The sequence below is a fragment of the Equus asinus genome, chromosome 7, assembly GCF_041296235.1.
Source record: "Equus asinus isolate D_3611 breed Donkey chromosome 7, EquAss-T2T_v2, whole genome shotgun sequence".
Lineage (NCBI taxonomy): Eukaryota > Metazoa > Chordata > Mammalia > Perissodactyla > Equidae > Equus > Equus asinus.
The window spans coordinates 78,321,067-78,348,998 of record NC_091796.1 but is presented as its reverse complement, the minus strand read 5'-3'; the positions used below and the strand labels follow the sequence as shown (position 1 = coordinate 78,348,998).

Sequence of the window (27,932 nt, the reverse complement as noted above, 5' to 3'; positions counted from 1 at the left end):
GGGTTACAACCGACCTATGGCCCGTGAGTCTTATACTACCGCCATTTTTGAGTAGGGCTAGTGAAAGATGACTCGTGTCGCTGCCTATGTCTGTGATCACCCTGGCCGTATGTCTAATAACGAGAGTACAGGAGGCAGCGTCTTGGAAAAAAACGATTCTTTTACAAGTTCCGAAACATACCCTGTGCGGCTCATCGCCCTTATCCAAGATGGCTGAGGCAGAGTCGGTAGCTGCTCTAGCTGCCGGAAATGTGTGCGCCTCTATGATCCGAAAGGCTCTTTCGCGGTGCGCCTCTGACGACTTCCGGCGGCTGCTCTCGCGGGGATTGGCTGTTGGCTGCGTTGCGGCTCAGCTCGTGTGCGGCGGTGGTGTCGGCAGCGGCTGCAGCGAAAGAGTTTGGCGCGATGGTGAGAAAAGCCTGAGCGGCTCCCCGATCCCTTTGCCTCCCGGGCGATCCCGGCCCGGTCCATCTTCTAGCCATCGCATCCAGCGCGAGCGTGCTGCTCCCCGGCCCTCCAGTTTGCGGGTCGACCCTTCCCCTTCCCGCCGCGGAAACGCTGGGCCTGGCGGTAGGCCCCGGAGCCCGGGTCCGCCCTCCGGCTGCGCGCCCGCGTGCTGGCCCGGGCTAGGCGCGCAGTGCGGAGGATGCTCTTTCTCCCGATGGCTGCTTGGGAGATGCGGGCGCGAGGATGCTACTCTTTCCCTCCAAAAGCTCTAGCCTGTACTGTAGGAACAATGGCCAGGGATGTCAGACAAACCTGTTCCCAAAGCTGACATTCGATTTACTGCATCCAGCGTGTGGGCCAGGAGGGGTCGTCTTTGCTTTGTAGTGTGCTTCCCTTTTGTTTTGCTCTGGTCCGTCTTTTTAATCATATGTAGGAGTAACGGTTTTTCTCTTTTCTAAGATCTCTAGAAGTCTGGTTTGGGATTTATCCTGTTCTTCAATCCTATTCTTACCCTTGTTTATATTCTTTTAGGGCTGGAGGCTGAAAAGATAGGCTCAGCTGAGGGTCCAGGTTCCTTAGAATCTGACCGGGGTGGTAGTGGAATGGGTGTTTTTTTGGTTGGTTTTTTTAATCCACAAAAAGGAGATGCTCTCAGGGATTATGGGGAATCATGGTTACTTTCACACTTCAACTTTCGTTTTCTGTTTGCGGCAGTTATTATTAACAAATTAGGCAGCTGTTGTTAACAAGGAACTTTCTCAGGTTGTACTTTTCTGAAGTGAGATATTTCAATGTTTGACCTCACATAGTCTCCCAAAAGGACTAGGAATTAGAAGACTGGGTTTCCAGTTCCTGATTTGTCATAACTAGCAGTGTGACCTTAGGCAAGTCATTTTATCTGAATTTCCTTCTTTCTCTGACTTTTATGTCACTAGTTGGTATTGTGTTAAAATGCTTAGATTAAAATCTGAGAAGGTGAGAGCAGTTAATATCAGCAACCCGTTCTCGTGGGACAAATGTCAGTGATAATTCCTTATCAGTCCAAGTAGTATTAAAAATTAGAAATTTAAAGCAAACAATATATTGGCTCAAAAGTCTTAAGTACTTTTACTTTACTGGAGATAAGGCTTCAATTTCTTTCTTTTCTTTCCTTTTTTTTACTAGTTTGGGGGAAGCATTTGAGGCTAATGGACAAATTCTATGTATTGTAATATTTCTGAAACAGTAGAATGACTATTCTTAGAGTTCGTGTTTGTGAGACTTTCACAAAGTTAAAGCCAGATTAAGTATTCATTAGGGTGAATCTCAGGTGCTTGGTAATCAGAATAAAGATTTTATTAAGGTAATTCTGCATAACTTTTTTTCCTAATTTAGGTTTCACAATCTTATTTTCCTCTTGTGGCAAATATAAACATATGTATATTTGCCTATATGTACTTATATTTTGAATTTATAGAGAGAGAGTCTCATCATTCCCCCAAGAAAGATGACCACAAGGGAGGCAAGGACCACATTTGTCCAGAAGAAGGAGAAAACTGTTAAGACAAATATATTTGGATTTTTAATAAAACCAAAGGATTTTGAAAATAGCTCCAATAAGAAAAAAGTGACAAAAACTGGTTTGGGAGGCATTGTGATCTTAAGCTGATAACAGAAAAGAACTGCCACTTAAAAATAACCATTTTGACTACAGTTTTGTAAATTTGGTCATTTTTTGGTTCTTAGTTTTTAATCCTTGTCTTTGGGCATAAGTATTGAAAATAGTGAACCTTACCACAGGTTCACTTTAAGATTAGATATAAAAAGCAGCATACTGTATAGCCATTTCCATATGTTTACTCTCTTAAGTAAATTAGTCCTTAAATTTGCATTAGAATAAGAACAAAATTAATATAGTAGCAACTGGTATGACCAGTGTACAGGGCAAGCCCTATTGCAGGAATGCTAGTGTAGTATCTGTAAAATCATTTTCTTCTCAATGTATGACCTGTTGAATCTACTTTTTTGAGTAGGTGGCTTACAAAAACTTTTATATGACAGATAATATAATGCTTTCTCTGGCTTTTAATCAATATTTAACAAAGATCTTGACTGTGTTTGGGTCACTATAGGTGAGAATTACCCTTCATTTCATGTCACTAAGTTTTATTTTTATCTCAGATCCTCTTAAACTTTTAATCAGAATGAGTCAGTTCTTGATGTGGAGGGAGGAGTGTGATAAATTCCTCTGCTTTTCATAGTGTGTTCAAAGTACTGCTTTTTGGTGCTTATTTAGAACTTCTAGGCATTAGCTATTTCAGTTCCAATTTGTTGATGGTTAAAAATTGTGATCGTTTCAAAACAGTTTGGGGATCTTGTCATTGAGAGACTTTTTTTTTTTTGGTTTTGGACTCAAAAATAGTAGTACAGCAAAAGAGTAGAAAAGAATGTGAATAGTTTGATTTAGAATTGGGTTTACAGTGAGGTTGCAACTTACTTGTATTTAATTAATCAACTTTACATGCTCAGCAGAAATTGGAAGGGGGCATAGTTTCAGTAAACCACTGTCTGGAAACCTTTTTGGTTGTCACAACTTTGCCTGGGAGGGACAGGGTGGGGGAGGTGTGGGTGCTAATGGTATTTAGTGGAAATAGGCCAGGGATGCTGTGAACATCCTACAATGGAGGCACAGGACAGCCTCCACAACAAGGAATCTTCTAGCCCAAAATGTAGTGGTGCTGAGGTTGAGAAGCCCTGAAATAGACACACTAGCAGAAAACATGCCCCCCTGGGGAGCGTGAGGTGAAAGACCCAGGTCTCTCTGCTGTTCTTCAGCATATTCACATTTCTTTTAGTGTGATTAGCTATTTTGTGTGATGCTAGTGTTTAAAAATGCATGGTTTTGGTATAGTATAGCTCCTTAGGATATCACCTATGACTAGATAGTAGTTTAATGGATTTTCTAGGGTAATGTTAACTGTATATATTAATTTTATATCACCAATTTATCTTATGCCTTGATGTTTGAGTCTCACCCCTGGATAAGGTGTGACTCCACTGTTGTGCTAAGGCTGGAAAAAGAACGTAGATTGATATGGTGCTTGCAATCACTTTTTTCTCCTTTCATCAGCCCATATCTGAGTTTTTATTAGGGACTCAGAAAGGCTAGAGAGTGAAAGTGACCAATGGAGATTGACAACCTGAGCAGGTTTATCATCTAGTTAGGAAGAAAGATACAAAAGTAAAAACAGTACAGAGTAGTTTATGTTGAGTACTCAGTAAGTGTAAAAGGAGTTTGAGAAAGCAGCCGTTAAGGACTGGGAGACTAAGAGAGACCTTACAGACAAGTTGTGAATCCGGCTTCTGTGACCACACTTGGGCAAGAGCATAGATATTGTAGAAAGAGCACCCTAATTAACAGGGCTTTAATCACCAACTATCATTTGTGTCATGAATGGGGATTTTAATGTCATACTCTGAATTTCTCAGAAATGAGTCAGAAACTTACATTGAAATCACTTTTTTTCCCGCTGCAGTCTCACACCATTTTGCTGGTACAGCCTACCAAGAGGCCAGAAGGCCGCACTTATGCTGACTATGAGTCTGTGAATGAATGCATGGAAGGTGAGTTTAAACGCTAATCCACGGGTAGACATCTTGGAGTTATTTTTTTTCCTGACATCCACTATTAGCATATGTCTCATTTAGGAACTGGGTTTGTTTTTTACTCTAGATTTCTTGAAATTGTTAATTTGAGCAGAGAAAGTAGATATTTAGGACCATATTTGTTGAATATTTGGAATATTAATTATGTATACTGTCTTCCTACTGCGAATATTACTTTACTTTTTTTTATCAAGCTCATGTGTATAATGAATGGCTTTCCAAAGCCTCCCATTGTTATATGAATAACAATGGTTCTGGTTTTACTTATCATGTTATGTAAGTATTTTCAGGTGTCCTTATATATTCTGGTTAAACTCGAGCCTTGCAGCATTGTTAAGGCAGGCTCTAGGGCACCTTCAGAAACTAATGGTCTGCTCATTAAACAAACATTAAAAGCTGTTGAGGTTTAATTATAGTCCATCAGAGTATTGTTAGAAAATAAAAATTAGCTCAGAGAATAAAGGCAGATGGGACCAAATCAGTATAAATTTTTATGTATTTGATAAGCTGACACCACCCTGAAGGGGACTCTTAGCCCTTAATGTTTCTTACTAGGTAAACCATTAGATGAGAGCACATGGATTGGATTGTCACAAATTAGATTCATTCTTACATTTAATCATTACATCAAGTAAACCGGTTATGCACATCCTGCACCCTTTCTAGGATGTTGTCCATTCTTCGCTTCTTCCTATAAAGATTTTATAGTCACTCTTTTTGCTGCTGGACATGTCCCTGAATTTGTTGATTATCCAAAGCTAACTGGGCTAAACTTAAAATCTGTCCATTTAAAACCAACAATGAGTAAACCTGTGAAAAAAGCTGCTTGTACCAATTTAGAGACAGCTTCTAGGTAGCTGGCACCATGCCTTCCTGGTTGCCATCAAATTCTGCTGTAAGTTTTTTTTTTTCCTTGGCTGAGGAAGTTTCGCCCTGAGCTAACATCCGGCCCAATCTTCCTCTATTTTTTAGTATGTGGGCCACCAGCACAGCAAGGCCGCTAACAGAGTGAGGTAGGTCTGCACCTGGGAACCAAACCCGGGCCACCGAAGTGGAGCATTTGGAACTTAACCACTAGGCCACCTGGGCTTGCCTTCTGCTCTAATTTTTAAAAACGAGCAAGGCTCGTGTTCTTTTTTTCTTTTCAGCTCCATTTCTCTGCTGACATCATTACTTGCCATTAAGATCAACTTTGTGTACACACTTCCTTAGCAGATCGTTGCCTTACCTATATTGTCATGTTTGGTCTTTGATTTGCAATGCTGTTTACTAACCTTGCAGATTTTGGTGAAGCCTAATTTCTTTTTTTTTAATTAATACAGTTTATTTTTAGAGCAGTTTTAGGTTTACATAAAAATTGGAGAGAAATTACAGAGTTCCTGTATTCTCCTTCTCCCCACCACCACACAGTGTCCCTTATTAATAACACCTTGCATTGGTGTGGTATATTTGTTACAGTTGATGAACCAGCATTTATACATTGATACATTATTATTAACTACAGTCTCTAGTTTACCTTAGGGTTCGTTCTTTCTGTTGGACAGTTCTGTGGGTTTTGCCAAACGCATACTGTTATGAGTCCAACATTACAGTATCAGAGGGAATAGTTTCACTGCCCTAAAAATGCCCTGTTCCACCTATTCATCCCTGCCCCCTGACAACCATTGGTCATCTTGCTGCCTCCATAATTTTGCCTTTTTCCAGAACATCAGAGTTGAAATCATTACCATTTCAAATCATTACCTTTCAAACTGACTTCTTTTACTTAACAAGATGCATTAAGGTTCTTCCGTGTCCTTTTGTGGTTTGATAGCTCTTTTCTTTTTAAATTAGAAATGATGATTTATTTTCCATTTGAAAAGTTAAAGTTAAAATGGAAGTACTGAATCAGTTCTCACACAGTGGTTGCCAGATGGTAATTTTCTTATTTTTCTTGTAGTAGTTAATATTCCTCTGGAAAGCAGAGCTTTCCCTCCCTTCCTCCCCTTTTTTTAAATTAATGGGGTTAATTTTTTAGAGTAGTTTTAGGTTTCTAGGGAAATTGGTTAGAAAGTACAGTTCCATCATATCTCTTCTTCCTTCCCTGCCCGCTGCCAGTTTCCCCTATTATTTACCTGCTGTGTTAGTGTGATACATGTGTTACAATTGTGGAACCAATACTGATACATTGTTATTAACTAAAGTCTATAGTTTACATTAGTGTTCACTTTGCTTTGAACATTCTTTGGGGTTTTGACATATGCATGATGACATGTATCTGTCATTTACTGCTCTAAGAACTCTTGTGCTCCACCTACACCTCCCTCCCTCCCACCAAGCCTCTGGCAACCACTGAGCTTTTTAATGTCTCCATAGTTTTGCCTTTTCCAGAATGTCATATTTTTGGAATTATACGGTATGTAGCTTTTTCAGATTGACTCTTTCACCTAGCAGTATACTTTTAAGATTCCTCCATGTCTTTTCATTGCCTGCTAGCTCATTTCTTTTTATTGCTGAATAATATTCCATTGTATAGATGTACCGCAGTTTGTTTATCCATTCACCTGTTGGAGGATATCTCGGTTACTTTCAAGTTTTGGCAGTTATGAATACAGCTGCTATCAACTTTCATGTGCAGGTTTGTGTGGACCTAAGTTTCCAACTCCTTTGGGTAAATACTGAGGTGTGTGATTGTTGGAACAAATGCTAAGACTATGTTTAGCTTTGTAAGACACTGACAAACTGTCTTTAGACATGACTATCAGTTTGCACTCCCACTAGTGAAGAATGACTTCCTGCTGCTCCACATGCTCGGCAGTACATGGTGCTGTCGGTGTTGTGGATTTTTGCCATTCTAATAGGCGTATAGTGATTCCTCATTGTTTTAATTTGCAGTTTCCTAATGACATGATGTTGAGCATCTTTTCATAATGCTTGTTTGCCGTCTGTATATCTTCTTTGGTGAGGTGTCTTTTCAGATCTTTTGCCCACCTTTTAATTATTTTCTTAATTGTTGAGTTTTAGGAGTCCTTTGTATATCTTGGATAAGAGTCTTTTATCAGATATATGTTTTGCAAAGATATTCTCCCAGTCTGTGTCTGGTGTTGTCACTGTCTTGATAGTGTTCTTTCAAACACAAAAGGTTTAAATTTTGATGAAGTCCAGTTGATGTATTTTTTCTTCTGTTGCCTATGGTTTCGGTGTCATATTTAAGAAGCTTTTGCCTTACCCAAAGTCCTGAAGATTTGTGCCTATATTTTATTCCAAGGGCTTTATAGTTTTGGCTCTCATATTTAAGTCTCTAGGCCATTTTGAGTGAATGTTATATATGGTGTCAGATATGTGTCCAGCTTCAGTTTTTTGCATGTGAATGTACAGTTCTCCCAGCACCGTTTGTGGAAAAGACTTTTCTTTCTCTATTAACTTGTCTCGTATCCTTGTAGGAAAGTGATTGACCATAAATGTGAGCTTTATTTGTGTACTCGTTTCTGTTCCATTGATTCATATGCCTATCCTTCTACAAAAGCAATACCACATTGTCTTGATTACTGTAGTTTTTTGTTCTACTTTTTCTCCCCAAATCCCCCAGTGCATAGTTGTATATTTTAGTTGTGGGTCCTTCTAGTTGTGGCATGTGGGATGCCGCCTCAGCATGGCCTGACGAGTGATGCCATGTCCGCACCCAGGATCTGAACCAGTGCAACCCTGGGCCACCAAAGCGGAGCACAAGAACTTAACCACTCGGCCACGGGACCAGCCCCCTGATGACTGTAGTTTTGTAGTAAGTTTTGGAATCCGAAGTGTGAGTCTTTCAGCTTTGTTCTTTTTCAAGATTGTTTTGGCTCTCCTGGGTTTCTTGTATTTCCCTGTCAAATTTAGGATCAGCTTGTCAGTATCTGCAAAAGTAGCTCAGATTTTGATAGAGATTGTGTTGAATCTATAGATCATTCTGAGGAATATTACCATCTTAATATTAAGTCTCCCAATCCATGAACAAGAGATATTGTTCCATTTATTTAAATCTTTGCTTTCAGTGATGTTTGTAGTTTTCAGTGTACATTTTATGCTGCTTTTATTAAATTTATTTCTAAGAATTTTATTCTTTTTTTGATGTTATTGTACTTGAAGCTGTTTGCTTAATTTCATTTGCAGATTGTTTATTGTTGGGGTATAGAAATACAGTTGAATATTGTATGTTGATCTTATATCCTGCATCTTGTTGCACTCCTTTGTTAGTTCTAATAGTTCGTGTGTGGGGGGTTTCCTTAGGATGTTCTGTATACAAATCCTGTCATCTGTGAATAGAGATAGTTGCACCTCTTCCTTTCCAATCTGAATGCCTACGATTTCTTTTTGTTGCCAAATCACCCTGGCTAGAACCTCCAGTACAGTGTTGACTGCAAGTGGCGGGAGCAGATGTGCCAGTGTTCTTCCTGGTCTGAGTGGGAAGGCGTCAAGTCTTTCACCATTAAGCATGATGGTAGCTACGGGTCAAGGCCTTTTTAAGATAAACAGTGAGGGGCCAGCCTGGTGGCATAGTCATTAAGTTCACATGTTCCGCTTCAGCAGCCTGGGGTTCACCAGTTCTGATCCCGGGTGCAGACCTACACACCACTTGTCAAGCCATGCTGTGGCAGGCATCCCACATATAAAGTAGAGCAAGATGGGCATGTAGGTTGGCTCAGGGCCAGTCTTCCTCAGCAAAAAAAGAGGAGGATGGGCAGCAGATGTTACCTCAGGGCTAATCTTCTCAAAAAACAAAAAAGATAAACAATGAATTTATTTTCCTAGTTTTTATTTCCTTTTCATTTCTACCTTTCTATTCAGTAACTCGTGAGCAATATTCTCTGATCACAGTGTAGTGTACTAGTCCCAATCAAAAACCCTAAGATAGCTTTTCATAACTCTGTGGTTGAATATTACTTTTTACTAGGAAATTTATGAAGTCAATTTAGAGGTACCTGAAGAACCTGTGCATACAGGATGGGACATGTTTTTCCCAGATAACTAACTTTTATTCACTTGTCCATTCATCATAGTAGCTTAAAAGTATTTGATAGTGGGAATGGACTGAAAAGGTTACATTTCTGTTGTGGGAACAAGAGAGGAGTGTGTCACTGAATAAAAATTAAATAATGTGCTCTTTAGATGATGAAAGGGTGGGCTTGCTATGAGTGGTTTTGCTCATTTTATTATCTTTTTTATTACTTATATTTGAGTACTTATGCTTATTACATGTACTAATGCTTTATACGTGTTATTTCACATAATCTTCACAACAGCTCCATGAAGAGATACTGTTGTTATCTCTGACATATAGGGTTCAGGGGATGGAGTCATTAGTAAAGGACAGAGCTGGAGTTCAAGTCTCTGAATTCAGAGTTCAGGATCTTAAGTTCTCTGTTATGATAATCTCTTCCTCGTTGCCATTTTTATTTTTATTTTTTCTTTGCATTCTATCGAAATTTGAAAGCAGAATAGAAAAGCATGCATTTGTCATCCATCATTCCCAAGTGTGGTGTTTTTCTTTATTTACTCTGAGGCTTTAGGAATACTTATTTATTGAAAAACTGATAAGACCCACAACGTCAGTACTTATTTGAACCAGCATATGACAAGTCTTTAAAGTCTTTTTAGATCCAATGGCTTGAAGTAATCATTTTATTGTTGGGGCACAAAATACTTACCAACATTCTGGTGAGTTTATAAAATTTTAAAAAATTTACTAATGGCCACAATTAAAACAAGCTATCAATTTACTGTGCCTTTTCCCAGCCCAACCTTATAAAAATAAATATTATGATATCAACATATAGCACTACTCATGTCTAAAGTTTATGCAATTGTAAGATTTTGGGTTTTTCTCCCCTCTTTTAGGCGTTTGTAAAATGTATGAAGAACATCTGAAGAGAATGAACCCCAACAGCCCCTCTATCACATACGATATCAGTCAGTTGTTTGATTTTATCGATGATCTGGCAGACCTCAGCTGCCTTGTGTAAGTATTAGCCACCATATCTCTTGAGTTGTATTTTTCTATTGTTTATCCATCTGTCTGAGGCAATTAATGGTATTGGGAGTTCACTGTGTGCCTCACACTGATCTTTGCATTTTGATTACTATGTTGTAGTTAATATTTCATGTACATATGGCTCGTAAATTAAGTTGACAACATAAAGCTAAAGGCACAGGACAATCAAGAACTTTGCTAAATGATGCAGTTAGTAAGCAGATGGGATGTGTACTAAGATACTAGGAGGATCGTCACTAAGAGTTCAAAGTCGTGATTCCTTGTTCCTTAAATCGAATAATCTTTTCCTTAGTTTTTTCCCCTTATAGTCTTTGTCCTAAAGCAACTGACTGTGGAGTAAAACTAAGATTATTCTGGGGCTGGCCCAGTGGTATAGCAGTTAAGTTCCAGTGCTCTGCAGCACAGGTTTGCCGGTTCGGATCCCAGGCACAGACCTACACACCGCTTATCAAGCCATGCTGTGGTAGGCGTCCCACATGTAAAGTAGAGGAAGATGGGCACAGATGTTAGCTCAGGGCCAGTCTTCCTCAAAAAAAAAAAAAAATGGTTATTCTGTTTTCATGACATTATTTTAAAATGTAAATATATGTAGGACTGAAATGGAATTTAATTTTAATTCCACCTAGTGTTAACCATGTATATTTTGGTATGCTAGAGTGAGACTTTTTTAGACCCTTCTGTTTTCTATTCTCCAAGATTTGTCAAATTAAAGTGTTTTTCCGAGGCCAGCCTGGTGGCACAGCAGTTAAGTATGCACGTTCCGCTGCGGCAGCCCAGGGTTCACCAGTTCGGATCCTGGGTGTGGATGTGGCACTGCCTGGCAAGCCATGCTGCGGCAGGCATCCCACATATAAAGTAGAGGAAGATGGGCATGAATGTTAGCTCAGGGCCAGTCTTCCTCAGCAAAAAGAGGAGGATTGGCAGCAGATGTTAGCTCAGGGCTAATCTTCCTTAAAAAAAAATTTTTTTTTCTAACATATTATGTTTGTTATAATAATTTGTATTGATAATCTACTTATCATCGCTATTCCAAGGAGCAAATAAGTCTTTAATACTTCCCAATATTTTGGAGCAAGAGAATAAGTAATGTATAGCTGATTTTACAGAGGAAAATGGAAGCACCTTATAATGAGATGATCTTCAGTCATCAGCTACTTGAGTATTTGTTACATGCCAGACACTGTGCTAGAAGTAAGTACGCTTTTCAGTGGTGAAAAACAGTCCTACTCACACCCCTTCCTGGGTGACCACTGGAGCCAGGCCTGCACTTGGCATCTCGCAAAGGTTCCTGGTGAAGACAAGCATGGTTTGGAATTTTTTAAGTTCTATTTTCTTCACCTCTTCATTGTGTTTCCATTATAGCCGTTTCACTTCGCTCACTCAAAACATTCAGGTGGTCCAGTTCTGGTCTTTAATGAAATGTATTAATAGGAAAGTTTTTATTATAATTTTTTTAATGTAAAAAGCTCAAAACTATAAGAGGCCAACAGAGCTGCAGGTATTATGCTATGTTGGTTTGTAATGACTATAGTTGATCTGCTTATAGTCTGACACACATGCAGAAAGACTCACGCATAGATATTCATTTAGCAAATATTTATCGAGTGCTGGCTATGTACCATGTGTGTTCTAGACACTGGGAATTGAGCAGTGAGTAAAACAGGTTGAAAGTAAGCCTGTGAAGCTGCAGAGGAGTGGGTGCATGAGGGGCAGAGTAGGAGGAGATGAAACTGGAGGCACAGGGAGCGTTGATACCCTAGAAGCCAATTCCAAAGTAGTTCATGTTATTGATAAGTCAGATAAATGTGGATTCAGAATTGACCCCTGGGTTAGCACTGTGGAAGTCTTTGGTGACTTCCAAAGCAGTTTTGGTAGAGTGACAGGGGTAGTAAAATCTTCATAGATTTCTGTGAATCTAACGTAATGAGAAGAGGAATTGTAGACAGACAACTTTTTTGAATAATTTAGCTGGAAAAGAGAACAGAGAAGTGGGGTTATAGCTGGAGGAGGAAAGAGCTTTTTTCTTTGTCTTTTTTTTTTTAATTTTATTTTTTAAGGTGAAAGAAATAATGGTAAATTTGCAGGCTCATGAGATCATCTAGCAGAGAGGGAGAAATTGATGGCTTTACATAGGATCTTTGACAGTTCACTAATAGTAAAGGAAGGAAAGCAGGAAGATGTGGTGGAAGCTTGGAGAAACTACTTTCTGATTGTTTCAGTTATCTCAGAAAAATGGGAGGAAGGACACCATTTGAAATTAAAGGTGAGGGAGGAGGTATCGGAAGTTTGTGAAGAGAGATGAATAATCTAGGAGGGTGAAGGGATTAGGGAAATGGGTGATTTATGAGGTACCTGGTAATGAATTTATAATGAAATTAGTCGTCGTGATGATGGTTTTTTGCCCTTACTCTTACCTGGGTGGTTACAGTTGAGTCTACAGGTAGAGAATTAGCAAAGATTTTGCTAAAAATTGAGGGTGTATCCAGGGTAGTGTTGTGCAGGGCACTGAATCGCCTGAAATGTAAGTGGGGGGTAGTGGTGGGGTGGAGACAGAGGTAGGATCAATTAATTAATAAGTCCTACTGGGGTCAAAGGATTGTTGAAGTTGTGGTATTAGGAATTAGTGATCAAAGAATGAGATGCTTGAGATTGGGAGATTGAAGTGCTGGTGATGCTAAGGGATAGGGATCTGGCCAAGGAAGCGCAGGAGACGAGCTCATTGGAGGAGAGGGGTCCAGGAACTGAGCGGCCCAGCTGTTGGCAGAATCATCTACTCACTTTGAAATCACCAATAATGTGTATATTTACTTTCTAGAATCTAATCTGAGAACAGGGAGCTCTGTTTTTATTCACTGCTGGATCCCAAGTGCCTAGAATAGCTTTTGGCACGTAATTGATACTGAGTAAATGTTGGTTGTACAGATGCATGTCACTCATAGGATGTGATTCCAGGCATAGCTTTTTAAAATTATTGGTAATCTTTTCCTTTGTTTATATTACAGAGCTATATTCTGAATTGATAGGATCTATTTTTTTAAATATATTTTTGTAGTAAGTGTATTTGTTTTAAGAAGTTTTCACACTTAAACACTAGATGTTTCAGTTGGAACTTAAGATTTTTACAGAGCTCATATACATACCCTCACTTCATTCTTTAAATGAATGATTGATTTTATTTTAAAAATTAATGACTGTCTTTCTGATTTCATAAAAATCACTTACTGAGACATCAGGTATCTAATCCTGATGCTTTGGGATGTGGCACTCATTCTCAACAGCTGGGGCGTTAGTTTCTTAAAGCCGAGGCTCATGTTTTACTAACGACACAGGCTGGTTAAGAGCTAACTGGAGGTGCAGAATTAGACGTAGCTGAGTTTGAATCCTGGCTCTGTCATTTGCTAACTCCTTTGGGCAAATTAGCTAAATATGGCTAAACCTCAGTTCGCTCATTTGTAAAATTTAGATAAACCTGCCTCGCAGGACCCCTTGTGAGGAGCCTGTGCTTGATGAGCACAGCAGTATGGGGGGGGGGGATAGCAGGGACTCCACGTTCAACTAGATTGACAGAGTCAGGGCAGGGTTTATTTTTATTTACAATGTGTGGTTGGTTCTTTAAATTTTGCCATATCATATCAAGTAGAATGATATGAATTTTAAATTCGACAAGTGAGTTCAGTTGTACTGTTAACTAATAAAGGGATGTTTTGTTGACTTTTTGACAGTGAAAATTATGCAAAGTAGAATAGTGATTTTTTTTTTTAAGGACATACTACAAGTATGTCATTAATGACAGAACATAACATTTCTAACTTTGTGCCATTAAATATAACCAGAAACTACATCTAGTGTGCTAAAATGATTTCTAATATTTGCATTATTAAAGCAAAATAGAGGAAAGACTTCAGTTTTTTCCTAGGTAATTCTTTTCAGCTACAGTAGGTCAGGTAGAATAGAAGAGAGAGTAATGGTAATGTCTAGTTTTTAATTGTCTGGAAAACTGTAAACTGTAGCTATTTATGTTTCTATCTCTAATGCTGAAACTTTTTTGGTCTCTGAAAACTTTCAGAATCAAATGTAGGATTTAGAACCATTTTGCCCATATGACTTTGTTATGTCCCTTTTGTTATTTGAATATTCAGGAGAAATAAGGTATTGTTTCCAAAGAGGTCACCTATTGCCATGGCATTTCCTGTAACAGCACATCCTGCTCCTCTCTTTAATCAAGAATCGTGACTTGGGGGGCTGGCCCTGTGGCTGAGTGGTTGGGTTCGTGTGCTCCGCTGCAGGCGGCCCAGTGTTTTGTTGGTTCGGGTCCTGGGTGCGGACATGGCGCCGCTCATCAGGCCACGCTGAGGCGGGGGTCCCGCGTGCCACAACTAGAAGGACCCACAACTAAAAATATACAACTATGTACCAGGGGACTTTGGGGAGAAAAAAGAAAAGAATAAAATCTTTAAAAAAAAAAAAAAAAAAGAATCGTGACTTGGGCTGTTACTCCTCAGACCAAGACTTGACTCCATTTTTGGTTTGTGAATTGTTGTGTACTCATTGCTTCTGTTAAATTTACACGACAGTGATACAGGACATTAAAAAAATTTTTTTTAAACCAATATAGGAGAAAATGGAATAAGTAAGATTATACTTTGTGACATAATTAAGCCCAGGGCAAACCAACCATGCTTTAATAGTAAGATTCAGGCACAGAGGATTTGTATTTCATATATTTGAAGTCAGAATACAGATTTCTTCACTATTCTCTGATCTGTAAGGTTTTTTTTTTTAATAAGCTTTTTATGAGATTAAGATAACAGTCTTTTGAATATGCAAGCTTTCTTTGTTTACTTAGAGACGAAAGGGACATTTTCCTCCTTGGTTATTGTTATGAGGGGGTACTTTTTTTTTTCTTTCTGCTTTTTCTCCCCAAATCCCCCTGGTACATAGTTGTATATTTTAGTTGTGGGTCCTTCTAGTTGTGGCAAGTGGGACGCCGCCTCAGCGTGACCTCATGAGCCGTGCCATGTCCGCGCCCAGGATCCAAACCAGTGAAACCCTGGGTCACCAAAGCGGTGTGCGCTGAACTTAACCGCTCGGCCACGGGGCCGGCCCTAGGAGGTACCCCTAATCAGGAAGACAACTTGGTACCAGTGAAGACACTGGCTGATTTCACTGCTCATACCCAAGCTTCTGTTCTTGTACCAACCTATAGTGACCATAACACTAGGCTAACAGATTAATCTGTGCCAACAGCTAGGGGTTTTATTAACATACTTAACATTTAATTGTCTCGTTTTCAATTGCCAGTTAACAGCCATCAACACACAGCTTTCCATAAAGAAGGCATTGTTATTATTCCTCGTGTTGGAAAACAGCATACAAGTTGATGGATTCCTGCATGTTCACAAACCCAAGTGATCTTATTGGGGGGAATGGTCTAAATAAGGCTGTCCCATCCAGATATTATAGTTCTAAAAAATTCTCTTGTTTTTTTAGTTCTTTTCCAATGTTAATATAAATATTGTCTATTCTGTTATACCCTGAAGTAGACTAAATTAGCACTTATTCAATAGGAAGTATGAACAAAGGATAGTCAAAGAAAATTGTTTTATTTTTTAGAGTATTTCTCATTGTAACAGAAGTACATTAGTGGGGCTGGCCTGGTGACGTAGTGGTTAAGTTCACACATTCCACTTCGGTGGCCTGGGGTTCACAGATTCAGATCCCAGGCCTGGACCTGGCACCACTCATCAGGCCACGCTGTAGTGGCATCCCACACAAAATAGACGAAGATTGGCACAGATGTTAGCTCAGGGCCAGTCTTATTAAGACACACAAACTCTCTACTTTTTTTTTTTTCTTTTGAGGAAGATTAATCCTGAGCTAACATCTTCTGCCAATCCTCCTCTTTTTGTGAGGAAGACTGGCCCTGAGCTAACATTCATGCCCATCTTCCTCCACTTTATATGTGGGATGCCTGCCACAGCATGGCTGCCAAGCAGTGCCATGTCCGCACCCGGGATCCGAACTGGCAAACCCCGGGCCGCCAAAGCGGAATGTGCGCACTTAACCACTGCGCCACCAGGCCAGCCCCAACAAACTCTCTACTTTTGTAAAACGCTTAACAAAAAAAAAAGAATTTGGCTTTTCACTAATGTTCTTTTTATTTTTTTGGTGAGGAACACTGGCGTTGAGCTAACATCCATGCCCGTCTTCCTCTGCTTTATACGTGGGATGCCTGCCACAGTATGGCCTGACAGGCGGTGCATAAATCCACACCTGGAATCCGAAGCGGCGAACCCTGGGCCGCCAAAGCAGAGCGTGTGAACTTAACTGCTGTGCCACTGGGCGGGCCCCGAGAGAGAGAGTGTGTGTGTTTTTAATAAACCAGGTTCTGACGTTACCATTCCGGGGAAGAATATGATAATGGTCTAAAGCATTCCTACTCTGGAGTTGATTTCTCTTGCCAAAAATTGGAGTGTAGGTTTCTAGCTTAGTCTTTAACAGTGAGGACTCTGGTCAGGGGTATTTACTCCTCTACCACTTGCCCAAAGTCAGTTAGCTAATAAGTTGCTGTCCTTTGAGCCTTGGTTTCTTCCTTTATAAAAAAGAGATTATAATTGTTACCTACTGACAGGGTGGTAAAAAGGATTGAGTAGATTGATTGAGATAAAGCACTTAAAGCAATACCTAGCAGTTGGTAACTTCTTACTAGGTATTTATTATCATCATTTGTATTTATATGTATTTTTGCTGAAAGGTTAAAAAATGAAACAATAATTGATAAATTGCATATTTTGTTTTTCTAGGGTATCCCTAAGGTAATTTTTTTCTTTAGGCAAACTGCATTTTTGCCTCTCTTGGATGCTGAGCAGTGTTTTCACCACATGGTGCACATGGCTTTGAAACACTGTGATGTGCTTTGTATTTGTGCAATCTCTGATTACGTATTGTCTGGGTTTTTTTATACTATAGCTTTACTTTTTTTACTCAAAAATTGAGTTTAGTGTTTAACCAGCTAGATTTCACTTGTAGGTCAGCTGGAATGTTTCTTTTTTCTTTTTTCTTTTTTTTTTGGTGAGGAAGATTGTCTCTGAGGTAACATCTTTGCCAGTGTTTCTCTATTTTGTATGTGGGACCCGCCACAGCATGGTTTGATGAGTGGTGTGTAGATCCACACCCAGGATCCAAACCCACACACTCTGGGCTGCCAGAAGCGGAGTACGCAAACTTAACCACTATACTACTGGCCCAGCCCCTGTAATGTTTCTATTTTTTGAGTCCTCTAAAGATACCTTGTGTGGTTGGCTGTTAAATGATACCTTGGACTCTAAAAACCCTTGAATTTCATTGCTAATGCTGGTCCTTGTACTCCTGACCCTTCTCTTCTGACAAGGGCCATTTTGGAGCCCATTATGTCTTCTAATAATTCTCCATCAGCCTCTAGCATTATTTATTTTAAAAAGCAATTTCTAAAATATAGGTTTAAAGATTTCCTCCTGTGGGCTGGCCCCGTGGCCAAGTGGTTAAGCTCACGTGCTCTGCTGTGGTGGCCCAGGGTTTCACCAGTTCGGATCCTGGGCACGGACATGGCACTGCTCATCAAGCCATGCTGAGGTAGCATCCCACATGCCACAACTAGAAGGACCCGCAACTAAAAATACACAACTATGTACCAGGGGGCTTTGGGGAGAAAAAGGAAAAATAAAATCTTTAAAAAAAAGATTTCTTCCTATTAATACTTTTCAGGAAAGTAATCTTTATGACAGTAACATATTTTTAAAGATTAATTAAATTAATTCAAAATAAATTTAGCAAATTTGAAGTTTGTACTAGTGTTTGGTTTTTTCTTTAATCACTAAAGAAACCATAAAAATAGTAACTGTGTAGGAGAAAACAGTTTCTGGTCATACTGTGTCGAGAAGTACACGTGTAACACATTGAGCATTTAACTTAAGGTCTCTAGGCCTTGGTTTCTTTTTCTGCTATAAGATTTTACTACGTGATCTAAAATTCAACAATTATGTAATCAGAACTTTTACGTTTTCGTTAAGTTCATGTACGAACATGTGCATATCTGTGCCATCATTGGGCAGTTGTAATTTGGGGTTTTAAAAATATGACAGTAACTGACCATTATAACTTTGCTTATTACTTTCTGTTCCTCAGTTACCGAGCTGATACCCAGACATACCAGCCTTATAACAAAGACTGGATTAAAGAGAAGATCTACGTGCTCCTTCGTCGGCAGGCCCAACAGGCCGGGAAATAGTTGAGTTGGAAGCATCAGGGGGATGGGGGTGGGCTTGGAACACAGATGTGTACAGCGTGCAGTAGTGGAAGTTTGTATTATAGTAATCCTGTTTCCATTTTGGTACACTCTAGCCAGGATTGAATGTATTAGATGAAATGTGAGGATCTTGTTCAATCTGAAACCCCCATTCCCCCTCTTTTTTTTACTTAAACATTTTTATGATGATTTAGATGGAAGTTGTTCTTTGTCAGTTAATGTTGGTTCCAGTCCTTCAAACTGTTCCTATCTGCTTTCTAACATTCACTGTACTAACCCTTCTTCAAGTTGGGGTGGGGGGTGGTGACACAATTTAGTTATGTCCTCAAGATAAAGTCTTAGTGAAAAACAAAATAAATGTTCTTTAGTTATATTTTCCCCCTGAGTGATTTTTTTTTTTTTTTTTTGGTCTCTAAACGTTGAATTTTCTTGCAAAGCCTTATCATTTTCAAAACCAGTAGGCTGCTACACAAAGAAGTTGAAGAAAGCTTATCTATGTGCTGAATACATTTTGCTATGGTTTCTGTGAAGCTAACAAGATTTTACCTCATTTTTCCAGTAAGTGACTCTCAATTGCAGCTCCAAAGTTTGTACCTACTGTTGGCGCAGACATTATGACAGACTTTCTGGGGACACAGCTTGTCTGCAGCAGCAGCCAGGTTAGTTCCTTAGCTTTGGTCATGTACGTTCTCTGGGAGCTCCTTGTGCCCTCCTCACAGCCTTCAGCAGTTGAATGCAAGTGGTCACATTGTGACTTGACCATCACACTGTCTTGTACCTCCAGTTATCAAGTGTGGGTGTTCCTTGATTCTGCCCTCATCACACTTTACCAGTAGCCAGTAATATCTTTACACACTGTAAGATTGGCAGGTTTTTTGGAGCCTCAGGACTAGCCATATGTTCCCCTTGTCCCTGCCCCCACTTTCACATTAGGGCCTTAACTATTTTTCTTGTTTTATGCAGAACCAAATTCTGAGTATTCGTATGTGCTCACTTTTTCTATAGAATAATAATTATTGTAATTAAATGATTAGAATAATTAATGACTATAATTAATTAGAATTATTAATTATTCTAATTATAGAATAATTATTCTATTGATGGCATCACTCTGTCAAAGGATTATTAAAATTAGAGGGCCTTGCCAAAATTATGTATGGCTGTAGTTTGACTGTGAATCGGCCAAATTTTAAAACTAAAATGTTCTCACAGAAAAAGAAATAGATCCAAAAGTAAGTCAGGTTGCCCTGCTTTTCACTTGGCCTGTCCTGCTGATACAGTTTTATTTCTCTAACAGATATGACCTTGGCTTCATTTTTTGGAAAATCCTCTAGAACACATCTGGAGGGAATGGGATCCCTTGAGTCTCAGATATAATGCAATTTCTGACGTTGGGCTCCCTGGGGAAAATAAGATTTTCTAAGGAATGTGAGAAAACATCTGGGTCCTAGATGTTGGTGGTGAGAGCAAAAGGAAGGGAGTAGTATTTTAAATCATATTTTAGAAGGCTTAAGGAAGCATGGGACAGAATAAATATGGAGAAATATACACTTAACTATGTCCGGTGTTACACAGAAGAGGAGCAGAAGTAGCGTTTTCATTGTTCAGGCGAAGTCTGTGATGAAACTCTCTTAGTGGTTTGGCCGAGTTACAGCCCCTGACCCTGTGTTGTTAGAGAGTTGGAGTATTGATTGTGTGGCCTTTCCTCAACCACAGTGCAACAGGTTAGATTTCTGCTTATAAAGTGATATTTTATGCTGCTACCTAAAGGTGAAACCTGCCAGACAAATTACAAAATTCCTGATTCTCTAATCCACCTTATTCTATGTACCTGAGAGTTTTGAAAATATTCAACAGTGCTGCTTCTGTCTTCTAGTGTTTGATCTAAGAGCTCCCAGGAGTATGAAAGGAAGATTTTAACTATCTCACCTCACTTACAGTTCTCAGGCTTAAAATATTTCCAGCAGCTCACTAAATGCCTTGGGCATTGTTTGGACAAGTTATGTATCTCACTCCTGTTGTTGGGGTGGGAATGAGGGTGAACTGTTTTACTTCCAGCAAGGGATGAGCAGACAAGTTTTTACTGACCTAGAAACAGACTAGACTTTGAGTTGGAGGAAAGAGGGTAGGATAGTTCTTAGAGTGACATCAGCTTCATATCATTATGGCCCCCTCCTTGATAAATTGTTTTACTAATTTTCTGAAGATTGGATGAAAATCAGTTTTGATCTATGAACTGTTTAATAAATATTATTATACTTGTAGGGATACTTTTTAGAAAAAGGAATATTAATTTATGTGTTAGAATAATGATACTAGTATTACCACTTAGGCCATAGCATTTACTGTTTAGGAAACATTTTTACATATATCTTACTTAATCATCACAGCAACCCCTTTAAGGTAGGAAATAATTATTCGTCTATTAATGGTGACAAAATAGGTTCAGATTGTTCAAGTTACTCACCTAGATCACACAGCAATACCATAAAGACTTTGCTAGATGAAAAAGACATGGTCCTAACCTCAAAGATCTTGAGTGGGGGAGGGAGTCCTACAGAATGAGTAGCTGTGTTCTAAATAATGAACCTCTGATGCCTATCAAAGGGGCCTTTTTATAGACTCAAATATTTGGGTTCTCAAGACCTGAATAGGTCACATTTGTCACCAGTTCACTCAAAAGCATATAGGGTACACAAAACAGTTTGCCAACCCAGCATCATCAAGTGTTCCTCTTGCATGGGAGTGAGTAGTCCTCATGGCAGTTCACACAGCCATCCAAGAATTATTCTCTGCACACACAAACAAATGATAACTCAGGTGCAAGAGGTCAGACAGGGAGTGCAAGAGCTACCCTGGCTTAGAAGCCTCATGTACGACAGGAGCCACTATCTCTCTTAATAACTCAGTAGACATGGCTTCTAGGTCACTGTAAGAGACGTGCCCAGTTATAAGAGTCACTGCTTTCAGAGAACCACAAAGCTGTATCTTCCCACCAGGTGGTTATAGTTTTCACCCAGTCTAGGTATAAATTGCCAATCAGAGGTAATTTTTAGCATAAACAATCTTTAGAGTAGAAGGAGTTTTGTTAATCCTTTGTCCACAGATGTTTTAGAAGTATGAGGTGGCACATCTAGCTGGCTTCACAAAGGAGGTAACCTTTGAGCTGGGCCTTGAAGAATGGCTAAACTTTGAAAACACAAAAATAGGACAGAAGTAATAAGGAGGTTCTAAAGCACTGGGAGTGTTTGAGGAACAGCAAGTAAGCCATCGTGGCCGGAGTAAGGTCAATATTTAGGAGAGAATGGTGATATAAAGCCAGGAAAGCTAGTGTTGGAGTGCCCTGAACATGAAGCTACAGAGTTTTAATTTCATAGGCTGTGGATAGTCTTTAAAGATTTTTAAGGCATGACCCGTCAAATCTTTGCATTAGGAGGATTAAGCCCACTGCTTTGTGTAGACTGGATTGGAAAAGTGGAGAGTATAATGTCCCAGAAGCCAAGTCAAGAGAATTTTTCAGTGAGACAGGTAAGATGAGGAATTATAGACAGGCTTTGGATTTGGGGTTTAGGAAGTCTTTTCAATAGTCTAATATTAAGACAAAAATTAAATTTGTAGGTAAAGAGTGAGGGAAATGGTGAGGTATAGACAGAGAAGGCAAAGTTTATTGGAAACTTGAAAGAAAAGTGGTAATACAGAAGGCTAAATTAGAAGGACAGATTTTCTTTTAATAAAGGCAATTTTTTCACATGTATAAGTAGAGGAAGAGTCTAAGATACAAAACGTATCACAATTAGATATTCGATGGTGAAAGATTGCAGTGCCACTTGAAGATCCATGTTTAGGTGTGCTGATGGAGTGATTAAGCTCAGAAGAGAAAGTGAGATGGAAAGTTGAGAGGGTTTGTGTCAGAAGCTCTCAATCCACTAAATGGGTGAAAGAGATCAAAATCTTGGAGAAAAGGAAGAGTTAAATCTATCAGGGGCCTGGAAGATGGTGGGAAAAGTTCGGAACAGATGGGGTGGGAAATGTGGGAAGGTTAACACATTTTTAGTGGAACTAGTAAGGACAATATATGACTTTCTTGAAGCATTCAACCAATGAGAGAAAGGAGAGAGTTAGGTATTGAGTGCTTTTTGTTCAGTCAAAAAAACCCATTTATGGTGGCCTATGCTATACTACACATAGGTACTTTACCTGAATACCTTATCTCTCATTTTCATTCCTGCATATCAATTGTTATCATTTTATAACTGTAGAAATGGAGACTTAAGGCGGTTATCTAAGGTCAAGAAGTAAAAGCCAGGTCTTTCTGGCTCTAAAGATCACATTCTTTCCACCACAGTAATGTCTTCCAAGTACTGGGTAACCAACTGGTTTGAGGTGGCTATCATACAATCACTTTGGGAGCTTTTTAAAAATCTGGTTCCCAGACACTTCCTCTGGATGAGGGGTCAGCAAACAGTTTCTATAAAGGGCCAATAGTAAATATTTTAGACTTCATGGGCCACATGTAATCTCTGTTGCACATTATTCTTTGTATTTTTTTTTACAACCCATCAAAGATGTAAAAACCATTTTTAGCTTGCCAGCCATACAAAAATAGACTATTGGCTGGATTTGGCCTGCGGGCTGTAGTTTGCCACCCCATGCTCTGGGGAATTTGATTTAGCCAGTCTGGATTAGGACCTGGGAAAATGAGAATTTTTTAAAAGCTGCCCAGGACTTCCACTTGTAGCCATAATAGAGTAAAGGGCAGACTTAACTGGAAAACAGGACAAAATAAGTGAAGGGGCTGTTTTTCAGACATTGGACAACAGGTAGCACAGGACTGTGAACCAGAGAGAAGGAAAACAAAAGAGTTGAGCCCTACACTCATGCCGGGATTCTGCCTGGAGGCATTTTTCTGGAAGGAAGGGCAACCCAAACAGGGACCAGCTGCCTTGCAGAACTGAGGAGACAGATTGGAGTTTGAGGGAGCCTGAGACAGCTGGGAGTTGCAGGGCAAAGTTCTGGAGAGCAGGAAGCTACACAAAAATAACTCCAGAAATCTGCATGTGGGTCCCCTGACGTCTTTGCTGAGTACCAGGCAGGGCATAGAATGACTGGAGAGGCAGAAGAACAAGTCTCGCAGGATGGAGAGAGAGAGAAGTTTTGACCAGTCAGAGTAGAGTCCTGGGTCATCACACAGGGCATTCACCGAAGACCCCAGACGTGTTACACTTTAGTAATGAGATACACTGTCTTTCAAGTGAAGCCTACTCTAGATCTACCCTGGCAAACTTTAAAAACAGGTCTTGAAGGGGTAAACTGATAAACACACAATTGTGTGCCAAAATAAAGCCCAACACTCATTAAAGGAAGGTAACAATAACCAAAAACTAAACAAAGTAACATTCACAGTTGTCCTGCATTCAAATAAATTAGATGTGAGAGATCCAGTCCTGATGGCCTAGTGGTTAAAGTTGGGCACTCACTGCATCGGGTCTGGGTTCGTTTCCCAGTCACAGAACCACACTACCCATCTGTCAGTTGCCATGCTGTGGAAGCTGCTCACGTAGAAGGAGTAGAAGGACTTACAACTAGGACATACAACCATGCACTGGGGCTCTGGGGAGGAAGGAAAAAAAAGAGGAAGACTGGCAACAGGTGTTAGCTCAGGGTGAATCTTTCCCTGCAACAGCAACAAAAAATCATTAGACATGAGAAGAAGAAGGAAAATATGACTAATAACCAGAGACTAAAATCAATCAATAGAAACTAACTCAGAAATGACGGAGATGATAAACCCACCAGACAAGGACATTAAAACAGCTATTATAATAAATATGTAGAGATAAAAAGGAAATGAATATATTAGGAGAGAAGTAGAAGAGATTTAAAAAATAAATGGAATTTCTAGAGATGAAAAATACAATACTGAAATGAAAAATTCACTGGATGGGATTAACAGCAGATTAGACATTGCAGAAGAAAAGTGCAGTGAACTGGAAGATAGAGTAGTAGAAACTATCAAAAACTGAAGCATAGAAAGAAAGTTGAAAAAAATGGAGAGCTTCAGTGACCTGTAGGATAATAGCAAGTATAATTGAGAGTCTCAAGAAAAAGGAGGATGTGGAGAGGAAAAAAGAATTTTGAAGAAATAATGCCAAAAATTTTCAAATTTGATGGAAACTATACACTCAGATCTACAAAGCCAAACTAACCCTAAGTATGATAAATAAAACACACATATATCATAATTAAATTGGTAAAAACCGTGGTAGGAGAAAATCTTAGTAGCCAGAGGAAGAACACACATTACAGATGAAGAAACATAAGAAGGACAGCAAACTTCATCTGAAACTATACAAGCCAAAAGAATGGAATGACATTTAAATGCTGAAGGAGAAAGGTGTCAGCCTAAAATTCCATATCCATTGAACGTATCATTAAAACATAAAGGCAAAATAAAAGATTCTTCAGACAAACGCAATCTGAGATAATTGGTTGCTAGTGTACTTGCACAACAAGAAATGTTAAAAGAAGTTCCTCAGGCAAAAGGAAAATAAAAACGGATGGGGCCAGCCCTGTGGCCAAGTGTTTGAGTTCACGTGACCTGCTTCAGCGGCCCAGGGTTTCACCAGTTTGGATCCTGGGTGTGGACATGGTGCTGTTCATCAAGCCATGCTGAGGCAGCGTCCCGCGTGTCACACCTAGAAGGACCCACAGCTAAAAATGCACAACTATGTACCAGGGGACTTTGGGGAGAAAAAGGAAGAATAAAATCTTTAAAAAAAAAAAAAAACAGATGGAAACTTGCATCTACACAAATATATGAGAAGCACCAAAAATGATAAATATGAAGGCAAATACAAAAGACTTCTTTCTCATTTTTAAATTTCTTTAATAGATAATTTACTGTTTAAAAATGTACTGTGTGGTTTATAACATCTAGAATTAAATGTATGACAGCAATCGTGCAAAGAACAGTAGGGGGAAATGGAAATATATGCTTGAAATGTTTTTATCAATGACTTGAAGTGGTATAGCATTTGAAGGTGAACTGTGAAAAGTTAAAAACACCTATTTGTAAACCTGAGAGCAATCACTTTAAAAACAACAAAAAAAATCTCAATCCAAATGAAGGCAGGATAATAGAGAAGCCTGGGGTTGGAGGGGTTGCCATGGTAATGCTAATTCCCACCTTCACCCACAACAGGCGTTTGTTGTGGAGTATCTACTCTGTTCCAGGACTCCCAGAACAAAGAAGAGGTGGGCAAATAGATAAATAGCAAAATGGTAGATTTAGACCCCATCATATTACTAATTATATTAAATGGAATGGTCTAAACACTCCAATTAAAAGACCAGATTGTCAGACTGGATTGATAAAACCAGACACAGCTATATGCTAAACCCACTTTAAGTATAAAGACCTAGATAGATAGGTTAAAAGTAAAATGATGGGGCGGGGGCCGGCCCGGTGGTGCAGTGGTTAAGTGCGCACCTTCCGCTTCGGCGGCCCAGGTTTCGCTGGTTCGGATCCCCTGTGCAGACATGGCACCGCTTGGCAGACCATGCTGTGGTAGGCGTCCCACATATCAAGTAGAGGAAGATGGGCACAGATGTTAGCTCAGGGCCAGCTTCCTCAGCAAAAAGAGGAGGATTGGCAGTAGTTAGCTCAGGGCTAATCTTCCTCAAAAAAATGAAATGATATAGATAAAAAAAAAAAAAGTAAAATGATGGGGAAAAAAGCTCATGCTGTGCGAACACTATGCATAAGAAGCTGAGGTGGCTATGTTTAATATCAGGCAAAGGAGACTTGATAATGAGGAATGTTACTATGGATAAAGAGGGAAATTTTATAATCATGAAAGGGTAAATTTACCAAGAGAGAATCTTAAATGTATATGCACCCAATAACAGAACTTAAAAATACGTGAAATAAAAAACTTTTTGGGAGATCCTGATGTGCGTTATACCATTCCTTGTCATTCTGAATGTTGCATACCTAGGTTCTTGTTAAAATGCAGATTTGGGTCTGAAACGAACTTTGACATTCTGCATTTTTAACAAACTTCCAGGTGCCCACATTTTGAGTAGCAAGATATCCTACACCACACTGCTTTCCGTGAAATAACAGAAAAGTGCCTGGTATGTATTAGATGTGCAGTAAATAGCAATTGAATCTGACGAAACACTGTAAGGTACATAATTGACTACACAAATGAACAAAAAATGATCTTAGGCAGTATGGATCTCACCATCTAGTAGAGGGAGAGAAGAGCATAACTTTAGTACAAGGAGCAATATAAAATTGTTATGGGAGGGAATGCTGGGGTGGGGGGAGTGTTAAGGTGGCAAGGAATCATAGGTAATAAGCATAATATTGAAAGGCTAACCAAGCTCTAGGCTAGACACAAAGGCAAGTGAGTTGTGGCCTAAGAGATAAGGAGGGGCTGAGAGACTGAAATCAGGACATTTGGGAGATGACGTTGTAAGAAGCTAGATGATTGTCTAAGGGGAATTAGTGATAGAAACCTTAGAGGCAGGGAATTTCTTAGTGATTAACTTTCCCGTGTCCTCCAGTACGTAGTTCAACTTGTAAGTCTGTTCTAAGAAAGATATTTTACCTTTGAAGACGATAGTAATCCCTTCAGCTACATATAGAGATCGTGTGTCCACTTACCTAGCACACTCCTTTCTTTTTTGTAATTGTATCCTTCAACTGAATGTTCAATTTGAAGAGTATTGTGAAGAACTCGGTTTAAAAGCCTCATGCCAAAGGTACTTTTCTTTATGCTTTTCAGGAGAGTAGGGAGAAGGCTAATGACATATTACATCACTTAACTGAGACAGGCCCTAGGTTCTTGTCAACAGGTGTTTGAATTTAAGGTCTCTGGACTGTAATCCAAGAGAAATGGGATAGATATGGTTTCTTCCTTGGAAGCCTGAAGCTGGAGGGGTTTCCATGGTAATGCTGACTCCTACCTTCACTTGCTGGTATTGGTTGTGGAGTACCTACTCTGTACCAGAGCCCCCCCAGGTTTGGCCAACTGTATCGCCCCTCTAGTCTTTAAGAAAAATAGTATATTTGAGTCTTTTAGTACCTGCTCTAGGGTGAACAGTTTGAAGAGTACCCCAACGATGCTTGGCCACTTTTCCCAGTGGCCCTAGCCATTCCAGAGATTGCTTTGTCCTTGACACTGTCATTGAGCCTAGATGCCTGTTAGACGCATGGTCACCCACTTCCTTCCACCTACGATAAAATTCCAGGTTCTGGGGGGGCGGAGCAAAATGGCAGGGTGAGCTGACCCGGGATTCTCTCCCCTCCAAAATACAACAAAAGATTGGAAGAACTGAATTTCAGAGAACAAAAATAATGCCAGTTCGTTAGAGACCTACAATACCAAGAAGGCAGAGATCATAAACTTTGCTTACACTTTCGGAGGCGCTGGAACGGTAGGAGAGAACATCCCTCCCTCCCTTAGAGTCTGCGATGGCTGTGGCGCGGGTCGGGAAGGAGCGGGGGAGGGGCCGTGCGACCGGGGGATCATCCAGGAC

General features: G+C 39.6%; 1 protein-coding gene across 1 annotated transcript; it reads left to right on the top strand.

Moving 5' to 3' along the window:
• The first annotated feature begins 284 nt into the window (after window positions 1-284).
• Window positions 285-18,759, top strand: ERH (ERH mRNA splicing and mitosis factor). Its single transcript, XM_014867222.3, has 4 exons — window positions 285-408; window positions 3,963-4,050; window positions 9,949-10,069; window positions 18,266-18,759. Exons 1-4 carry the CDS (start codon window positions 406-408, stop codon window positions 18,366-18,368), a joined length of 315 nt encoding a protein of 104 aa, XP_014722708.1. The 5' UTR covers window positions 285-405; the 3' UTR covers window positions 18,369-18,759.
• Window positions 18,760-27,932: the final 9,173 nt, after the last annotated feature.